Source organism: Saccopteryx leptura, chromosome 5 (genome assembly GCF_036850995.1).
Source record: "Saccopteryx leptura isolate mSacLep1 chromosome 5, mSacLep1_pri_phased_curated, whole genome shotgun sequence".
NCBI lineage: Eukaryota > Metazoa > Chordata > Mammalia > Chiroptera > Emballonuridae > Saccopteryx > Saccopteryx leptura.
The window spans coordinates 10,820,616-10,835,734 of NC_089507.1; the positions used below are offsets into that span (position 1 = coordinate 10,820,616).

General features: G+C 43.2%; 1 protein-coding gene across 1 annotated transcript in view; it reads right to left on the reverse strand.

Moving 5' to 3' along the window:
* The window catches only part of FAM184B (family with sequence similarity 184 member B), a 73,950-nt gene that overhangs the window by 36,506 nt on the left and 22,325 nt on the right, over window positions 1–15,119 (reverse strand). Inside the window, exons 3-5 of the mRNA XM_066384692.1 lie at window positions 14,550–14,685; window positions 13,540–13,679; window positions 12,579–12,785 (exon numbers count right to left, since the gene is read on the reverse strand). Coding sequence (XP_066240789.1) covers window positions 12,579–12,785; window positions 13,540–13,679; window positions 14,550–14,685 — 483 coding nt within the window. The remainder of the gene's footprint in view (window positions 1–12,578; window positions 12,786–13,539; window positions 13,680–14,549; window positions 14,686–15,119) is intronic.

Here is a 15,119-nt window from a genome sequence, read left to right on the forward strand (position 1 = left end):
ACGGGAGTCCCAGCAGTCAGCACGCCACATGCTGCGGGCATTCCAGCAGAGGGCATGCTGCAGGCGACCCAGCCTCCTGCTGCGGAGAGCACCCCAACCACCAGCGGCACATGGGAAGTGCGCCAAAGTGAACCTCCCTACGCCCAAGCTTCTCTGCACGGGCGGGGTGCTTCACCCAGCCATTCAAGCTAACAATCAAGAGTCAGGGGAGGGGCGCTCGGACAGCTTGCAGTCGGTCCTGGAGCACATCTGCGGATCCAATCGCTGAAATTAGCTTAATCCACAGTCTGCGCACCTCCCAACTGACCTACGTGGTTCTGACAAGATCTTTCTCAGTTCAGCGATCCAAGACAAGAGGCGTGATATTCTTTAGTGCCTCTTGCTAAAGGGGTGGGGGCAACTTCTGATTGACAGAGCTTTCATACTCAGGGATATACCCTAAAAAGAGGGAGTTAGCAGATGTTAAGACCTGTGCTGCAGGCAGAGACTAGGGCATCTTCTTCCCAGCCAAAACAGGTTACAAAGTGCAGAAAGCCTGGGGAGAGTGGTCCCACAGAGTGCTAGGCGTGCTGAACAGGCCTGGTGGCTCATAGAAAGTCACCTTGAGAGCAATTGGCTCCCAGCCACGCCTGATTACGCTGGTGGCTCTGACTGACAGAACCTTACCCAGAGCCCTGCGTTGAGTGGAGATAGAGTGGGGATTTTCCAGCTCCTTGAGCCTCTTACTCCCCAGGTAGAGGCAGCGGCAGCCTCATAGCTGGTTCACCAGGCTGCTAATTCAGGAAGGAGAGACTAGGAGAGAGGCTCCGGGAAAACAGACTCTCTCATTGTTGGAGCCTGCAAACTCTAACAAGCCTTGACTACCAATGAGACTGAAGCCAAATATATGACATTGCCATAGAGCAGGGGTCCCCAAACTTTTTACACAGGGGGCCAGTTTACTGTCCCTCAGACCATTGGAGGGCCGGACTATAAAAAAAAAACTATGAACAAATCCCCATGCACACTGCACATATCTTATTTTAAAGTAAAAAAACAAAACGGGAACAAATACAATATTTAAAATAAGTAACAAGTAAATTTAAATCAACAAACTGACCAGTATTTCAATGGGAACTATGGTCCTGCTTTTGGCTAATGAGATAGTCAATGTCCAGATCCATATTTGTCACTGCTAGCCCTAACAAGTGATAGGATGCGCTTCCGGAGCCATGACGCATACGTCCCACGTCACCGGAAGTAGTACTGTACATGAGCGACACCATACTTTACTCCTCTCACTGACCACCAATGAAAGAGGTGCCCCTTCCGGAAGTGTAGCGGGCTGGATAAATGGTCTCAGGGGGCCGCATGTGGCCCGCGGGCCGTAGTTTGGGGACCCCTGCCATAGAGTCTCATCAACTGCAAATCCCTACCTAAGCGTGCCACAGGGGCAGAGCCTGGGGTACAGAGTCACCGACCAGGAAGAGGGAGAGAAAAGAAAAAGGAAGAAATTAACCTCTCAAAATCAAGAAAGATCCACAGACTTTATAACTTGTTCCACTATTTTTTTCTTTTGTTTCTTTTATCTTCTTGCCTTTATTATTATTATTTCTATTTCCTCCACCTTGGTCCTTTTATTCTCTGCCCATCTTATTCTTTCCTTTTCTTGAACTACACTACCCATAAGTGTTACATTTTATTTCTTTTCTTCTTCCTTACCCTCCATGAGGGTTACACTCCAAAACCCTTAACTCGCTCTCTCTCTTTTTGTTTATTTTCTTTTCTTTTTAGTTTTTCTTCCTTTCCTTTTCCCCTTTTTATTATTTCTCCCTTTCTATTAGTTTCTTCCTTTTTCCTGTTACTTTTCCTCTCACTCAATCCTCAATCAGGAACAAATTATTTAATTTGGGACTCAAGTTTGGTTTTTTTTGTGTGGCATTTTGGGTGCTTTTTACTTTGCTTTTTAACTCATTAGCATTCCTCCCAAACCAGGATCTCCATTATATTTAGTCTTTGCTCCACTTAATACAATAGATATTTTTTTTCCTTTTTCCTGTTTCCCTTTTATCCCTCTCATTATATCTCTTAGTTGACCATCACTTACAAGCAAATCATTTTATACTTGACCCAGATTTTTTCCTTTTTTGCATTTTGTGGGTCCCTACTTCCTTTCTTGACCCTTGAACACTTCCCCTCAACTCAGCCCCTCCCTTATAGGCAGTTTTTGTTCCATTTAGCAGAATATAATTCACAGGTCATCACGATATTTTCCTAAGGAGGGAGGTAGAGGAGGGGAAGAGAAGAAAGAAAAGGGGGGGAAATAATAAATTATTTTTGGTTGTTTTGTGGGGTTTTTTTTCCAAATTATTTTTCTTTTTTTTTAACTTTTTAATTTTTAATTTTTTTAACTTTTTATTCTTTATTAATTCTCATTAATATTATCAACAAAACCACCCTCAGATGCCATTGAGAAAAGGAAATCGGCCTGACCTGTGGTGGCGCAGTGGATAAAGCGTCAACCTGGAAATGCTGAGGTCACCAGTTCGAAACACTGGGCTTGCCTGGTCAAGGCACATATGGGAGTTGATGCTTCCAGCTCCTCCCCCCTTATCTCTCTCTGTCTCTACTCTCTCTCTCTCCCTCTGTCTCTCCCTCTCCTCTCTAAAATTAATAATAATAAAAAAAAATAAAAGAAAAAGGAAATCGAATATCATGGATACAAAAGATAGAGAAGTAACACAGATAGATGTGGAAAAATCTATGGAGAAAAAATTTAATATATTGGAAACCTTGGAGTTAAATGACAAGAATTTAAAATAGAAATCCTAAAAATACTCAGAGATATACAAGAAAACACAGAAAGTCAATTTAGGGAGCTCAGAAAACAACTCAATGAACACAAAGAATATATTACCAAGGAAATTGAAACTATAAAAACAATCAAACAGAGATGAAAAACTCAATTCACGAGCTGAAAAACGAGGTAACAAGCCTAGCTAATAGAACAGGCTTAGCTAATAGAACAGGCCAGATAGGATTAGTGAAATAGAAGACAAGCAACTTGAGGCACAGCTGAGAGAAAAAGAAAGAGACTCAAAAATTTAAAAAAATGAGAAAGCCCTACAAGAATTGTCTGACTCCATCAAAAAGTATAACATAAGAATAATAGGTATATCAAAGGGAGAAGAGAGAGAAAATGGAATGGAGAATATATTCAAACAAATAATAGACGAGAACTTCCCGAGCCCGTGGAAAGAACTAAAGCCTCAAATTCAAGAAGAAAACAGAACACCGAGCTTTCTTAACCACAACAAACCTACTCCAAGGCACATCATAATGAAGATGGCACAAACCAACGACAAAGAAAAATTCTCAAGACAGCCAGGGAAAAGAAGAATACAACATATAAAGGAAGGCCTATTAGATTATCATCAGATTTCTCAGCAGAAACTCTACAAGCTAGAAGAGAGTGGACCCCAATATTTAAAGCCCTGAAAGAGAGGAACTTTCAGCCAAGAATACTATACCCATCAAAGCTATCCTTCAAGTACAAAGGAGAAATAAAAACATTCACAAATACAGAAAAGATGAAGGAATTTATCATCAGAAAGCCCCTACTTCAGGAAATACTAAAGGGGGATTTCCAAAAAGATTCAAAGAGCAAAAAAAAAAACACACAAAACCACCAGCAACAGCTCCACCAAGAACACAATAAGACCAAATTTAAACTGTGACAACAAAAACAAAAAAAAAGGGGAGAGGATGGAGATTAATAGTAGCAAAGGACGATGAAGCGCAGAAACACTCATAAGCTATGGTACTACAATGAATATGGTAGGTACCCTTTTCATTACATAATGGTAACCACACTTGAAAAAACCACCACAGAAGCACATGACTTTAAAAAGGTAGCAACAGAAGAAAGAAGTATGGAACACAAACAAAAACAAATGATAGAAAAACAGAAGAGAAGAATCAAACAAGATACAAAACTAACAGAAAGCAATTTATAAAATGGCAATAGGGAACCCACAAGTGTCAATAATTATACTAAATGCAAATGGATTAAAGTTACTAATAAAAAGACACAGAGTAGCAGAATGGATTAAAAAAGAAAATTCAACTGTATGCTGCCTACAAGAAACACATCTAAGCAACAAGGATAAAAACAAATTCAAAGTGAATGGCTGGAAAACAATATTCCAAGCAAATAACATCCAAAAAAAAGCAGGTGTAGCAATACTCATATCTAATAATGCTGACTAAAAGACAGAAAAAGTACTCAGAGACAAAAATGGTCATTTCATAATGATTAAGGGAACACTGAATCAAGAAGACATAACAATCCTTAATATATATGCACCAAACCAAGGAGCACCAAAATATATGACAGCTACTTATTGACCTAAAAACAAAAACTGACAAAAATACAATCATACTTGGAGACCTCAATACACCACTGACGGCTCTAGATCGGTCATCCAAACAGAGAATCAATAAAGATATATTGGCTTTAAACGAAACACTGGGGCACCTGGATATGATAAACATCTATAGGACACTTCATCCTAAACCGACAGAGTATACATTTTTCTCTAGTGTACACGGAACATTTTCAAGAATTGACCATATGTTAGGCCACAAAGATAACATCAGCAAATACAGAAAATTTGAAATTATACCAAGCATATTTTCTGATCATAAAGCCTTGAAACTAGAATTCAACTGCAAAATAGAGTGAAAAAACCCCACAAAAATGTGGAAACTAAACAACAGACTTTTAAAAAATGAATGGGTCAAAGAAGAAATAAGCGCAGAGATCAAAAGATATATACAGACAGATGAAAATGACAATATGACATATCAGAATCTCTGGGATGCAGCAAAAGCAGTAATAAGAGGGAAATTCATATCACTTCAGGCCTATATGAACAAACAAGAGAGAGCCCAAGTGAACCACTTAACTTCACACCTTAAGGAACTAGAAAAAGAAGAACAAAGACAACCCAAAACCAGCCAAAGAAAGGAGATAATAAAAATCAGAGCAGAAATAAATAAAATAGAGAACAAAAAACTATAGAAAAAATTAATAAAACAAGGAGCTGGTTCTTTGAAAAGATAAACAAAATTGACAAACCCTTGGCAAGACTCATCAAGGAAAAAAGAGACTCATATAAACAAAATGTAAAATGAAAGAGGAGAAATCACCACAGACAATCATAGATATACAAAAAATTATTGTCGAATACTATGAAAAAGTGTATGCCACCAAATTCAACAATCTAGAAGAAATGGATAAATTCTTAGAACAATACAACCTTCCTAGACTGAGTCATGAAGAAGCAGAAAGCCTAAACAGACCAATTAGCAGGGAGGAAATAGAAAAAACTATTAAAAACCTCCCCCCCAAAAAAGTCCAGGTCCAGACGGTTATACTAGTGAATTCTATCAAACATTCAAAGAAGACTTGGTTCCTATTCTACTCAAAGTCTTCCAAAAAATTGAAGAAGAAGCAATACTTCCAAACACATTTTATGAGGCCAACATAACCCTCATACCGAAACCTGGCAAGGACAACACAAAAAAAGAAAACTACAGACCAATATCTCTAATGAATACAGATGCTAAAATACTAAACAAAATACTGGCAAATCAAATACAACAACATGTTAAAAAATATAATACATCATGATCAAGTGGGATTCATCCCAGAATCTCAAGGATGGTTCAACATATGCAAAACGGTTAACGTACTACACCATATCAACAAAACAGAGAACAAAAATCACATGATCTTATCAATAGTTGCAGAAAAGGCATTTGATAAAATACAATACAACTTTATGTTTAAGACTCTCAACAAAATGGGTATAGAAGGAAAATATCTCAACATGATAAAAGCCATATATGATAAACCATCAGCCAACATCATATTAAATGGCATAAAACTGAGGACTTTCTACCTTAAATCAGGAACAAGACAGGGTTGTCCACTCTCTCCACTCTTATTTAACGTGGTGCTAGAAGTTCTGGCCAGAGCAATCAGACAAGAGAATGAAATAAAAGGCATCCATATCAGAAAAGAAGAAGTAAAGGTATCACTTTTTGCAGATGATATGATCCTATATATCAAAAACCCCAAAGACTCCACAAAAAGATTACTAGAAACAATAAACCAATACAGTAAGGTCGCAGGTACAATATTAACTTACCTAAGTCCATAGCCTTTCTATATGTCAACAATGAAATATTAGAAAACGAACTAAAAAAAAAAATCCCCTTCACGATTGCCACAAAAACCATAAAATACCTAGGAATAATCATAAAAAGAATGTAAAGGACCTATATAACAAAAACTACAAAGCATTGTTAAGAGAAATTGAAAAAGACACAATGAGATAGAAAAATATTCCTTGTTCTTGGATAGGAAGAATAAATATAATCAAAATGGCCATATTACCCAAAGCAATTTATAAATTTAATACAATTCCCATCAAAATTCCTATGACATTTTTTAAAGAAATGGAACAAAAAATCATCAGATTTATATGGAACTATAAAAAACCCCAAATAGCCAAAGCAATCCTGAGGAAGAAGAATGAAACTGGGGGCATTATAATACCTGACTTCAAACTATATTATAGGGCCACGACAATCAAAACAGCATGGTATTGGCAGAAAAATAGACACTCAGATCAATGGAACAGAATAGAAAGTGAAGAAATAAAACCACATATATATGGTCAAATAATTTTTGATAAAGGGGCCAACAACACACAATGGAGAAAAGAAAGCCTCTTCAACAAATGGTGCTGGGAAAACTGAAAAACCACATGCAAAAGAATGAAACTCGACTACAGTTTGTCCCCTTGTACTAAAATTAATTCAAAATGGATCAAAGACCTAAATATAAGACCTGAAACAATAAAGTACATATTAGAAGACATAGGTACTAAACTCATGGACCTGGGTTTTAAAGAGCATTTTATGAATTTGACTCCAAAGGCAAGAGAAGTGAAGGCAAAGATAAATGAATGGGACTACATCAGACTGAATAGCTTTTGCTCAGCAAAAGAAACTGACAACAAAATAAACAGACAGCCAACTAAATTGGAAATGTTATTTTCAAACAACAGCTCAGATAAGGGCCTAATATCCAAAATTTACAAAGAACTCATAAAACTCAACAACAAACAAACAATCCAATGAAAAGATGGGAAGAGGACATGAACAGACACTTCTCCCAGGAAGAAATACAAATGGCCAACAGATATATGAAAAGATGCTCATTTTCATTAGTTATTAGAGAAATGCAAATCAAAACTACAATGAGATACCATCTCACACCTGTTAGATTAGCTATTATCAACAAGACAGGTAATAGCAAGTGTTGGAGAGGCTGTGGAGAAAAAGGAACCCTCATTCACTGTTGGTGGGACTGTAAAGTAGTACAACCATTATGGAAGAAATTATGGTGCTTCTTCAAAAAACTGAAAATAGAACTACTTTATGACCTAGCAATCCCTCTACTGGGTATATACCCCCAAAACTCAGAAACATTGATATGTCAAGACACATGCAGCCCCATGTTCACTGTAGCATTGTTCACAGTGGCTAAGACATGGAAACAACCAAAAAACCCTTCAATTGAAGACTGGATAAAGAAATGTGGCACATATACACTATGGAATACTTCTCAGCCATAAGAAATGATGACATCAGATAATTTACAACAAAATGGTGGGATCTTGATAACATTATAAGGAGTGAAATAAGTAAATCAGAAAAAAACAAGAACTATATGATTCCATACATTGGTGGGACATAAAAACAAGACTAAGAGACATGGACAAGAGTGTGGTGGTTACCGGGGGTGGGGGTGAGGGGGGGCGCGGGAGGGAAGGAGGGAGAGGGGAAGGGGGAGGGGGAGGGGCACAAAGAAAACTAGATAGAGGGTGACGGAGGACAATCTGACTCTGGGAGATGGGTATGCAACATAATTGAATGACAAGGTAACATGGACATGTTTTCCTTGAATATATGTACCCTAATTTATTGATGTCACCCCATTAACATTAATAAAAATTTATTAAAAAAAAAAAAAAAAAAAAGGCCCTGGCCGGTTGGCTCAGAGGTAGAGCATCGGCCTGGCGTGCAGGGGACCCGAGTTCGATGCTCTACCTCTGAGCCAACCGGCCAGGGCCTAACTTAAACGCTTTAAATACAGATTTTTCCATTACCCTAAGATTTTTTTTTCTTCTTTAAAAAGACAGAAGAGCCCTGGCTGGTTGGCTCAGCGGTAGAGTGTCGGCCTGGCGTGCGGGGGACCCGGGTTCGATTCCCGGCCGGGCACAGAGGAGAAGCGCCCATTTGCTTCTCCATCCCCCCTCCTTCCTCTCTGTCTCTCTCTTCCCCTCTCGCAGCCAAGGCTCCATTGGAGCAGAGATGGCCCGGGCGCTGGGGATGGCTCCTTGGCCTCTGCCCCAGGCACTAGAGTGGCTCTGGTTGCGGCAGAGCGACGCCCCGGAGGGGCAGAGCATCGCCCCCTGGTGGGCAGAGCATCACCCCTGGTGGGCGTGCCGGGTGGATCCCGGTCGGGCGCATACGGGAGTCTGTCTGACTGTCTCTCCCCGTTTCCAGCTTCAGGAAAAAAAAAAAAAAAGAAAGCAGCATCCCTTCTCTCCGAGACTCCCTTGCAACTAGGCATGAGCATGTGACTGAGGCTCTACCAATCATACACACTCATCCAGATTTAGAATCAGAAGCCATGATAGGTTCAAGCGGGAGGCACGCAGACCTGGCAACCTCAGTTTCCGGGGCAGCAGGACCAGTCATTCTGAAGCAGCACTGACCAATGGAACTGTGTGATGATGGAAATGTTCTAGAATATACTGTAGCTAAGATGCAGAAATCCCTCAGTGCCATACTATCCGGTATGGTAGCCACTAGCAACATATGGCTCTTGAGCACTTGGAATGTGGCTAGTTCCACTGAGACACTGAATTTTAAATTTTATTTAACTGTGATTAATTTAAATGTAAATAGTGACATGTGTCTAGTGGCTAGTGTCTAGTGGCTACCATATGAGAACAGCGTGGTTCTCCAGGCCTTCCCAGGTGGGTGTGTGATGCTTGGCACCAAGGACCCTAAGTGATACAAATGAGATGTGGAATACAGCGGTATCTAGCACAGCTCAGGAGGCACTCAATGAATTTTCCCATGCTCTCCCTAGGAATCGATGTAGGCAAGTGCCTATTATAGGATGTGTACTCTGTTCTGTCTGCCAAGATTACGTGATAATAGCATCTAATTCTGTGGACAAGGAAGACAGACAGGCCTTCCTGGTCAACGCCAGCCCGTCCCCTGTAGAGTCTTCTTCAGGGTCAGGAAGCATTCAGGATACACAATAAATCCACAGCGGAGGACTCAGAGAAATAGTGTGCTCAATTCTAGAAGGAAAAATGCTGTCTATTTTTAGTTCAGGAATTCTAGATTTGGGGCCTCTTCAAGGTTTTATATAATCTGCATGAACTAATTTATATAATTTATATCCTCAGTTTATAGAAATTATCGAAAAGTAAAAAGCAAACCATATAACCCCCCCAAACCCAGGAGGAAACCTATACATAATTGGCATTACATATAATACCAGTTTGGTTCTACATGATTCATTTCTCAGATGAACTCATGCCCCCTGATTAAAGCTGAAGTGGGAGCTCTACCCTCGGAGTTAGGCTTGGTGGACAGGTTACCAGGGCAACCTGCAGGTCTGGGAGAGCGACTGTCCCTCCCACTGACCGTGGCTCAGGATGGAAAGATTGTCAGCTGGGGGTCTGAGAACTGGATCTGTGTGAGCACTCATAGCTCAGGGAGAGAAATGCTCTGGTGTAGCTGCTTCCTACCCTGCTCAGGGGTGGGAAACGCGGGCGCTGGAGTCAGCCCCTCAGGTGTTAATACTACCCCCACCACTCGCCGTCTGTGTGAACTGATACATAACCTTTCTAAGCCTGTTTTATCACCCCTGAAATGGGGATGCAAACACCCACTTTGTAGGAGAATTAAATATCTTCATAAGAATAAAGAGCTTTAGCCTGACCAGGTGGTGGCGCAGTGGATAGAGCATCGGACTGGGATGCGGAGGACCCAGGTTCCAAACCCCGAGGTCGTCAGCTTGAGCACAGGCTCATCTGGTTTTAGCAAGGCTCACCAGCTTGACCCCAAAGTCACTGGCTTGAGCAAGGGGTCACTTGCTCTGCTATAGCCCCCCGGTCAAGGCACATATGAAAAAGCAATCAATGAACAACTAAGGTGCCCTAATTAAGAATTGATGCTTCTCATCTCTCTCCCTTCCTGTCTGTCTGTCCCTCTCTGTCCCTCTCTCTGTCTCTGTCACACACACATACACACAAAAAAAGATATTCTCAGACATGATGCAAGGCTTATGGTAACTAATCCTGGCCACTGTTTATTGAACTTTTACTATATGCCATGCACTGAGCTAAGAGTTTATATATATAACATCATACTTAATTCACATAACAAGCCCTCAAAGTATGTATCTATATTTCAAAATCAGGATTCAGAGAGGTTAAATGACCTGTCCATGGTCATTCAGCTAGTGGGAGAGTCAGGACTCAGATCCAGGACTAGTCTGGGTCTTTCATGAGTTCATTTATTGATCCAACATGTAAGTATTGAGTACCTACTACTCCTAACCATCACAGAACTCTGCGTGGGCTCTTGGGTTGTAAAGAGGCTTTCTTGTAATACAGTCATGCCCCCTTCTCTGCCATTTTTCTTTCCATGGTTTCAGTCACGCACGGTCAACAGCAATCCAAAAATATTACATGAAAAATTCCGGAAATAATTCATGTTTTAAGTTGCGCGCCATTCTGAGTTGTACTGAAACCGCGCACCATCCCACTGCATTCTGCTAGGACGTAAATCCTCCCTCTGTTCCATGTCTCCACGCTGTATATGCCCCCCTCCCATTCGTCACTTAGCCGCCTGGGTTGTCAGATCCACATCGTGACATTGCAGTGCCTGTGTTCAAGTCACCCTATCTTACCCTATAATGGCCCCGAGCCATTCCCATAGCTTTTATTACAGTATGTTGTTATAGCTGTTCTATTGCATTATTGGTTATCATTGTTAATCTCCTACCATGCCTTATTTACAAATTACATTTTATCACAGGTATGTATGCGTAGAAAAAATACACGGTATATGTACAGGGTTTGGTTCTATCTGCAGCCTCAAGCATCTACTGGGGGGTCCTGGAATGTATCCCACGTGGAAAAGGGACGGTGAGTGTAATTAAAGCACCACCAATGTTCACAATAATATTTACACTTCACTGCTCTCCTAAAACATTCACATATGTTAGTTGCTTTCCCCAGCAAACGGGAGAAATGGGGCTCTGCACATCTCCTTCGCAGAAAGCCTCCGTTCTGGTGGGAGGTTGGAATAGTACCCAGAGGCTGGAAATCGCCTCCTACGCTGCCAGGCACTGATCCATTACCTGCATCTACCAGTGCCCCTTACAGCCCCGGCGCTCGGTATGCTTCGGTTTTCTCAAGTGGATCACCTCACGCGATCCTCGCAGCTACCCGATGAGGTGCCATTACCATCGGGTCTTCCACATGAGAAACCCCACGCTCCACAGATTTCTCTCAGAGGGGCCCCCAGAGGGCGGTGGGGCTGGGACTTGAGTCCAGGCAGTTGGCCAGGCCTGAGTGTCTGCTTCAGGTCATTTCTCTCTGGGTTTTGCTAAAGTAGAGCTGAAGTTGCCTAAGTTAACTGTAGGTAGGATTGTGACACAGTCCTACCCCATGTCAGTGACTCCAGGCCCAGGGTCTCAGCCTGTCCCCATCTCTTCCAAATGACCCCGGAATCCCTCTGGACTGAGAACTAGCTTACATCTGGAGCTTAGTAAATGTCTGAGGGAGGAAAGAAGACATGAAAGAACCCTGCCCGGTTGAATCCCGGTCAGGTGCATGCGGGAGGGAGTTTGTCTGCCTTCCGGCTTCTCACGTTAGAAAAATACAATAAATAAATAAATAAATACATAGGAATGAAAGAGGAAGGAAGGGAGGTAAGGAAAAGGAGGCGGCACAGAAAAATACAATAAATAAATAAATACATAGGAATGAAAGAGGAAGGAAGGGAGGTAAGGAAAAGGAGGCGGCACAGAAAAATACAATAAATAAATAAATACATAGGAATGAAAGAGGAAGGAAGGGAGGTAAGGAAAAGGAGGCGGCACAGAAAAATACAATAAATAAATAAATAAATACATAGGAATGAAAGAGGAAGGAAGGGAGGTAAGGAAAAGGAGGCGGCACAGAAAAATACAATAAATAAATAAATACATAGGAATGAAAGAGGAAGGAAGGGAGGTAAGGAAAAGGAGGCGGCACAGAAAAATACAATAAATAAATAAATACATAGGAATGAAAGAGGAAGGAAGGGAGGTAAGGAAAAGGAGGCGGCACAGAAAAATACAATAAATAAATAAATACATAGGAATGAAAGAGGAAGGAAGGGAAGTACGGAAAGGAGGCGGCACAGCGCCCGCCCGGGAGAGCGGCCCTCACCGTCTGCAGCCGCCGCCTCTCGGCCTCCGCCGCCGCGCGGACCGCCTTGACTTCAGCCGCATGTTTCCTCGCCAGCTCTTCTAGCCGCCGCACCAGCTGCTCTCTGAGCTGCTGCTTCTCCTCTTCCGTCTGCTGCCTGATCTTCCGGAGGTCTTCCTCGTGGCGTTGCTGTATGGATTCCGTCGCCAGGCTCGCCTCTCTCTTGGTCTATAAAGAGAGACCGGGCCTTGTAAACCGTCCAGGGTGGGGTGCCAGGCAGGGCACCACTGTGTCTCCTTTGTGCAACTTGTATAGTGTTTAAATACTGATTTTACAGCCTGCTTCACGAGATGCAGTAAAGTTTATAAGATCATATATATTTGGTCTTTGTAAGAGACTTGGCTTTATGCGCCATCAGCAAAGGGCTCTTGGGAATAGCTTATCTATCGCCACGGGATCAGATAGTCAGGCCCACACTACAGTGGTTTCTGCAGAGCGCTTTCTTTGTTTTGTCTGGGAACACAGAGCGGGGATACTACACACGTTTCTGGTTTCCCAGGAGTCGACGATAAGGAGCTGGGAGAATCCTGCTACATTCTCAGTCTCCCAGTTTCAAATGACACGAAGTTGACGGAAATCCAGAGCCACGCATCCACCCACACGCCGCGGCACCTGCGGCTGCCAGGATCTGTGGTGTTTGGGGACTGATCTCTACCTGAGCGTCATTGTAGCCGAAGCCTCCCGCGCCTTCTCCACCTCGACGGCGGGGCCACACACTACCTGGGCATCTTTGTCTCCCTTCTGGCGGGGCCACACACTACCTGGGCATCTTTGTCTCCCTTCTGGCGGGGCCACACACTACCTGGGCATCTTTGTCTCCCTTCTGGCGGGGCCAACACTACCTGGGCATCTTTGTCTCCCTTCTGGCGGGGCCAACACTACCTGGGCATCTTTGTCTCCCTTCTGGCGGGGCCAACACTACCTGGGCATCTTTGTCTCCCTTCTGACACGGACAGTCCCTGGGGACGTTCTGATCCCGCTGAGGTCGGGGGCTGCTGGCTTCCGAGTCGTTCGCTTTCCCTAAGACTTCATTCTCCGAAATTCGCTCTGTCTTCACGCCATCTAGAAGCAAAAGTTTCAACATCATTTGGAACTCGGCCTCAGTCGGGGGCCTTCTGCAGTCGAGTCCCCGCTCTGCTATTTAATGATTCTGCCCATCACTCCGCCTGGCCTCCTGGCTTCAGGCTGATCACTGTAGGTATTCTAGAACTTTCTGACGAGGGAGCCTAGTGACAGGCACTTTGGAATCAGATATTCTTAGCCACAAACACCAGCTCTCTCACCAAGCAGTTTGGTTGGCTTTGATCTAGCCACTTACCTTTTCTCAGAGCATTTCTTCATCTGTAACACGTGATACTGACACTACCTACCTTACAAAATTATTGGGGAGACCCAATAGCGTCACTACGTGAAATAATGTTAAAGGTATAAAGTGTAGAGTGGTTATCGGAGGGGAAGGCGGTCGGGGGAGAGCTAAAAGGGTAAAAGGCGTCAATTATATGGTGACCGAAGGAAACCAGACTTCAGGTGGCAAGCACACACCAGAGTTTACAGATGCGTTAATGAAGTTGTATAACTGAACTTTATATAATGTTGTTAACCACTGCTATCTCAATAATTTTTTTTTTAAAGTATAAAGTGTTGTCTGCGTTGGGGGGAAAGCCAGTGCTAAGAGGTTCGGGCACTGTGGTGTGTGGGCCTGGTGGGAAATAGTTTGGAGCAAGGGGTTCTTCTGCATCATACCTTTTAGACATCTGATCCGCAGCAGTGCCAGGTGCCGGCTCACCTGTGTCCTCCCTGGACCGGACCAGCCCGCCAGACGGGTCAGATCATACAGCCCCGCCCCTCCACTCCGTTCCCTCCACCGGCCCCAGGCCGCCACGCTGGAGGCTGACCTTCCATCTGTAAGGAAACCGTCCGAGGGCATCTCACCGGTTTTCTGGGTCACGTGACACTCCTGCAGCAGGCGTCTGTCTCTGGCGGCGGCCAGCTTCTCCCCCAGCTTTTTGGCGGTGCTTTTCAGCTCCGAGTTCTCGTGGCGCGCCTCCTTGAGCTGCACATCCAGGTCCTAAACCGGCAGAAAGGCTGTCACTTCTCTGCTTACCGTTCTGTGTGCAGATGTCCTTTGTACCCAGAACCAATATCGGCTCTGAAAGGTGGGGGCCTGCCCAGCATAAGCCCCTAGTCTCTGGAATTCAGTGACTCAGGCTCCATCAAATCCCTACTCATGCTCTGATGGGCTGGGTGACCGCGGGCAAGTTGCTTAATCTTTCTGTAGTGAGGACCAAGTGAGATAAAGCATCTGGGACAGGAAATAATGCCCAGGGAGCATCAGGGATCTCAACCACTGCTACTTCTAGGAATGGGGCTCTGTAAGTATGTGGGGCTCACCACACTGACTCAATGGTCAGGCTCTCCATGAACTCAAAGTCCCAGGGATTTTAGGATAGGCAATTGATTATGGAAAGAGCACAGTCTTTAGAAATAGGCTGACGGGCATTC